At 37.7% G+C, this 6453-nt stretch overlaps 1 protein-coding gene across 1 annotated transcript; it reads right to left on the bottom strand.

Moving 5' to 3' along the window:
* Positions 1-3306: 3306 nt before the first annotated feature.
* Positions 3307-4565, bottom strand: LOC120952476 (uncharacterized). Its single transcript, XM_049611045.1, has 5 exons — positions 4558-4565; positions 4417-4487; positions 4217-4348; positions 3999-4160; positions 3307-3932 (listed from the first exon to the last, which is right to left on the bottom strand). Exons 1-5 carry the CDS (start codon positions 4563-4565, stop codon positions 3307-3309), a joined length of 999 nt encoding a protein of 332 aa, XP_049467002.1.
* Between the last annotated feature and the right edge of the window lie 1888 nt (positions 4566-6453).

The following is a 6453-nucleotide window of genomic DNA, read 5'->3' as shown; positions in this document are numbered from 1 at the left end:
TGTATGTTGTGTATGTTGAATACTGTAAAAAAGCATTGAAATAAAGCAGCATAATTTACATATTCATGTTGAATTATGAAAGATTAACGCTGCTTTATTTCAATGCGCACAACACTTCAAACACTTGAAAATACGACCGAGGCCGTAATAATGTGAATTGAAAAAAATAACACTTCAACACTTCATTTCAAATTACATCGAGCGCCTGGGACTTAGGCTAAAACGCGCGCGGCCTCACACTGCGAAGGCTTGAACTGTACTGACGATTTTGTGTGGTAGCAAGAAAGGGAACGCACGAGGAACACTCGCTGCACTAGTGCGAGCGAGATACCGACACCAGCAAGCCGCTGCGAGAAAACCAAACTGAGCGCGCTGGCTGAAAGTGAACGCACACATTCACACATGTGTGATTGTGTGAGTGCGAAAACTGTGTAGAAAGCAAAACACGCTCTCGCCGCCGCGTAATTCCGCGTATTTCCAACCGTCTCCCGCTGCTTCTTCATGCCCCTCGCCTGAAAGACGCATACTTTTACATTCTCATTGCTAGTAGGGTCATAGACGATGCTGTGATTTCCAAATCAAATTCGAGCGGTGGGTGATAGCAGTCTATTCTAAGGCTGCAAATGACAGCGCGTAAGATCAATTTAGCAGATTTATAACACCACATTGAAGAGTTTAATCGTTTTTTGGGCTTTTATACATATAAATCAAGCCATTTCTTCAATATAAAAGGTAAAATTATTTAAAGTTATTTTACAAACAATTATTATAACAATTCATACTAAATTAAAAGATTTTTTAGTTTTATACCACACAAGGCCAATATTGATATTGTTGATGTTGTTCCTTTGTCCATACTGTCTGTGTTTATGTCGCTGCTGTCACACCACAATCGCGCGCAAATGAACAAAATCTAAACATACGTTATTGCGATAATCTAGTAGTTTCTAGCCGTGATTTTATCAAAAACAGGATGGACCAATCATTCTCGAAGCGTATTCGGCTCAACTCATATTTGTATCGTACCCGTAACCGTATAGTGGAGCAAGACCAGCTAGAAGAAAATAATACCAGTGAAAGAGAAAATGGTATGATGAAAATCATGAAGTTTGCTTGTACTTTTTATTAAACATGGTTTATTTTGCTTTACAGATAATGCACATACGCCAGATGTTGGTGCTACATCTTCACACGACATTTTTCTTGTGGAACATGATTATGTTGAAGATGATCATGAAACTACTGCATACGCTGAGGAAGAAGAGGCTGTAATCGATTATCTCGAAAGCCTGACGAGGAACAAGAAACATCAAACGAACCATTCTCCCTAAAAGAAGCTTTGCAAACGTGAGCGGTGTCTACAAATCAAACATATGATTCCATCGAACAAGTCATGGGTATAATCGGTAAAGTAAGTTCTTGCAAATTGCCAAAAGATGCTAGAACTTTGCTAAAAATCAACTGCAATCGTTCTTCGGAAATTATTACCGTGCAAGGTGGACAGTATTGGTATCGTGGGATTCAAAATTGCTTCACCAACGAGTTAAGGTAATATTTCTGGATGTAAACAAATTCATTCTCATGTATAAGTATTACATATCGTTATGTTTTCTAATTTGTAGCGATGTAAACTTTGAAGCTGATAAAACAATTTCACTGAACGGATGTCAATAGACGGATTGCCGATTGCCAAAAGCAACAATCTACAATTTTGGCCTATTCTATTTAACATTCATGGAATGCCGGAAATACCAGTCATGCCAATTTCAATCTATTGTGGAGCAACAAAACCAACCAGCATAGAACAATTTCTCCGACCTTTTGTAGATGAGGTTAATTTTCTCACAAAAAATGGTGTGGTTGTAAAAAACAAGAAGTTTAACATCAAATTACGTGCTATTCTCCGCCGATTCTCCTGCAAGAGCTTTTATAAAAGGTAACTATTCAAATAAAATAATATTTAAAAATCATTAGGGTAACAAATTTTGTATAACCATTTTTCTTTTTCAAAAGGTGTTGCTTATTTCAACTCGTTAGATGGCTGCTTAAAGTGCACTTCGAAAGGAAAAGGAAGGGATCAATGGAAGAAACGCATACTCGGACACCGCTGGCCCAGATAGAACACATGAAGGTTTCAAAAACCGAGCTTACGGTGATCATCACTAACTAGATTCACCTCTTTTGGATTTAGATGAGTTTGACATCATCATACAAATTATTGTGGCAGATTCTCTGCATTTGATAGATTTAGGTATAACAAAAAGAATGCTGATGGCCTGGATGTTTGGTATGTTTGGTGTAAGAAAAAAATTAACACCTACACAAATCAACTTTATTACAGCTAAGTTACTTAACATCAAACTTCCTGCTGAGATCCATAGAAAATTTCGTCCACTTTTTGACATCAAACATTGGAAAGGATCAGAGTTTGCTTCATTTTTGTTTTATGGTTCATTTGTCGTTCTTAAGGACTCAATTCCTGAAGAACAATATAATCACTTCATGCTGTTTTTTTGCAGCATTACATTGCTGTCTACAGAAGTTTACAAAGAGCATTGGCCATTAGCAAATAAGTTACTTCAGTTTTTTGTAAAACTGTACAGTACACTATATGGAATATATATCAAGTAACGTACATAATCTCTTACATATTTTCAAAGAAGCAGAAAACTTTGGCCCATTAACACAATCTCCTCATATGATTTTGAAAATGAGCTTCAACATTTAAAAAAATCATTACGAAGCGGGGGCAAATGCTTGGAACAAGCTATAAATAGAATAACAGAAACAGTTACTCTTCATATTCGTAAAGCTTTTTGTTTAAAAAATGATCAACGCAACGAATGGTTTTTGACAAAATCAGGATATGTTTGTCAATTCGGTATAGCAATCATGCAAGACGGAGTAATAGAAATATCAGCAAAAAAGATCATTTACTCGTCTAGTAGTTTCAGTTATCCTTACAAGTACTAATGATTTAGAAGAAAGTTTTTTTAGACTAGGAATCAGCGATATAAAATGTAAATTAGTTGCGGCACCTCTTGCTCAAGAAGATGCATTCGATTTCGTTCCTTTAATTCACACATTAGTAATATGAAATAAGTAATAAATATTTGTTGAACGTACATTTTATTTCGTTTTTTATATCATAAAAGATAATAACATTTCTTTGAATTCTTTAATATTTCTATAATAGGAACATGATACGCAACTGGGTAAAAGCTTTAATTTTACAAAAAGCCATTAATTCTGCTATCTGCTTGAAGCTAAACTGAGGATTACAGTAGTACTTAAACATAAATTAAACTAAACTTTGCGTCTATGAGGTACAGTTTTAACTTTTCCCACCATGTTAAGTCTTTGTTTTGAATGTTTAAACTTATTTTGGAAAAATGTTTTGATTCTTTGGTCCGTGGGTGAAACTCCATGACATGTTCCTATAAATTTAAAAATCTGAATAACCCTTTCATAATTTGAAAAACAAACTTTATCTGGTCCTAATCCTGTCCAGTTGGCTTGTGTTACAAAATCCTTTTTGAATATAATGTCCATGATATCATGGAGTCTAGCTTCTGAACTGTCGGTCGGCAGCTTTGTATCTAAAAATTCCATAAATTTTTTTTTGAACTCTGGTTCCCCCAATCTTTCCTCCAGTCCATCTAGTTCTTCCCTGGTCCCCAACGTTTCCCATTCAAACGACGATTCCGCAACAAATCCTGGCCGTGGAATCAATTTGTCGGATAAAATATCCAACTGTGCTCGTATTAATTTCTGCTGCTTCTCCATATCCAGCATTTTCTTATGATACATGTCTGCCTGTCTTTGTTGCACCCTCTGCATGGTGTCTAATTTTTCTAGTATGGCATCTAATCCCACGTTCTGTCCACTAGAAAAATCCGTTTGCGTTGCCATTGAAGCAGTAGATGAAAGGGCTGGAAATAAACGTTCATATAGTATTTTACAGCAAATAATATACTATTAAAAAAATTAAGACATACGTTTAGGTTTTCGTTGACAAGCACCCGAAGTTGATGCAGTTGTTTCCATAAACGAGAAGTGATCCATAGAAGAACGAACTACCATCGATGTGGACGGTACATTGTCTACCATTGCATTATTCGTACGAGAAACCGGCTTGCGTTTATCGCTTGATACAGTTTCTAGAAATATTTGTTAACTATAGTTCTTGTTATAACACTCTAAAACACTTTCTCACGTTTTGACGATGAAGCATTCTCGCGAGCCATGTTTTGACTTCCAGTATGGATAGACACTGACGATAACGATGAAAGCTCATTCAATAATTGCGGATGAAGCATTGTGGTAGGTATGGTGTTGTTTATTGAATCTGAAAATGTATGCAATTTCATGTTAATGATTATGATTTTTAACAAAACATATTTAATAAAAACTTACTATTATTGTTTAACGGGAGCAATTTGTATTCTCCATTTTTAATCGACCCAAGTAGCTTGGGTCGTTTGGCGCTAAGGATAAACAAAAAAAAAGATGAAGGTGTGAAAAAAGTCACATCTTTCATTGCACGGTAAAACACACCTGTCCATGTTGGAAGTATCACGTTTATAAAGCGTTGTGAGCTGAACCAGATAATCGGGACACCGTGGCTCCGGCTGTACACGCATGAACAGGTTCCCTCACGCTTGTTCCATGCAGGAGTTCTAAACAATTGGAATTGCCTCAGCACACAAGCACAAACACAGAAAAAGTTCTAAATAAACCAACACCGGCCTTACAAACAAAAGGAGCGTGTGTGCAGCGCAGATGAGATGAAGAGGAGTAGAAGAAGAAAACACAACCGAACCGAACCAAAGAATAGCCGAACTGTGCGAAGGCGAAAAGCGAAGTAAACAAAATGAGCTCGAGAGGAACAACCGGGACAACCTAGGAGAAAGAAGAAGAAAGAGGGTGAGGGGAAAAAGATCGGTGGAAAGAGGGGGGAGAAAAAAGAGTCCGCCAATTTTTTTGCACTGTGGTAGGCCACTCAGTAATTTTTGGACATTGCATTACACCGTCAATAAAAAATATAAACAACTTGAATGACATCTGGCCATATCTGTCAAAATCGGTCTAACCATATCGTTAAAAAGTCGGACTATCGGCAGTCCGACGCGAAGACGAAAAGTTTTACCGAAAGACGTCTTTTGGCTGTCATATGCAGCCTGGGTTGGCAGCAGCGGGTGCTCGCTGACGCGTATGAGCGAAGAAGTTGTTGCGCTTGACCAATTTCCGTATGCAAGGTCTAAAATGCGCCCCATAGAGTTAGTGTTTGTTTATTTATTTGTTTATTTGTAAATGTTAAGTGATTGGCCATAATTGGCCTTATCACTGATCTTATAAACTAAACTTATAATAACATAAAGCATCACGGTACAATGTAACATCAGCACAAAATAAATAACACAGAGTATCACAGCAAGAAAAACAGGTTAAATTAGGGAATTCCAGTCAAAAGAGTCATAATGTGCATTAAATCTGATAGCCATCGCAGTCAAAGGTTCATTATCGCTATATGCACGTCTAGTTTGGTCAACTCTTAGTAGCCTAAAGTTTCTTAAAATACGAGCAGGTACGTGGAAATTAACTCTAGCTAAAAGGTCCGGTGAATCTATCTCTCCTAGGATGATTTTTTTCATGAACAATATTTGCGCCGTTTCGCGACGAGTAGCGAGAGATTCGAGTCCAAAAATTAAACACCGGGCATGATAACTAGGTCTCGCTGCTACGTTACGCCAGGGTGTGAACCGTAAGACCAAACGGGTGAATTTTTTCTGCACTGACTCAATCTTATTCGACCATAACGACGACGATGGGCACCAAACTACTGAGGAGTATTCTAAGATGGATCTGACTAGTGATTTGTAGAGTGCGACAAGACAATGTGGGTCGGAGAATTCTCTCGACTGCCTGCGTATAAATCCTAGCATTCTGTTCGCTCTATCAATAATTTCGTTATGATGCACATGAAAGTCAAGTTTACGGTCAAGAGTAACTCCTAAGTCTTTTACTGCACTGTGTCGTTGTAATTGTGTACCGGAGATGCAGTAGTTAAACACTATTGGACAATTAGAACGGTGAAACGACATGGACAAACATTTATCAACAGAAATTTGTAGGTCGTTGTTCAGACACCAGTCGGAAAAAGAGTCGATCGATGCTTGCAGGACATAACAATCACCAAAACACCTCACAGGAAAAAAAAGTCTAAGATCGTCCGCATACAATAAACATTCAGATTCCCTTACTACAGTAGTAACGTCATTGAAAAATAGAGAAAACAGCAAGGGTCCAAGGTTACTACCCTGTGGCACGCCTGAACAACTCACGAATTCCCTAGATGTCATACAATCAACTTTGACGCGATATCGACGATTGGTGAGGTAAGATTCGAACCACTCCACTAAAGAGGCAGAGAATCCAAGACGAGCAAGCTTC

This window comes from Anopheles coluzzii, chromosome 2 (genome assembly GCF_943734685.1).
Source record: "Anopheles coluzzii chromosome 2, AcolN3, whole genome shotgun sequence".
In the NCBI taxonomy this organism is placed as follows: Eukaryota; Metazoa; Arthropoda; class Insecta; order Diptera; family Culicidae; genus Anopheles; species Anopheles coluzzii.
This window is presented reverse-complemented; position numbering and strand designations above follow the sequence as displayed.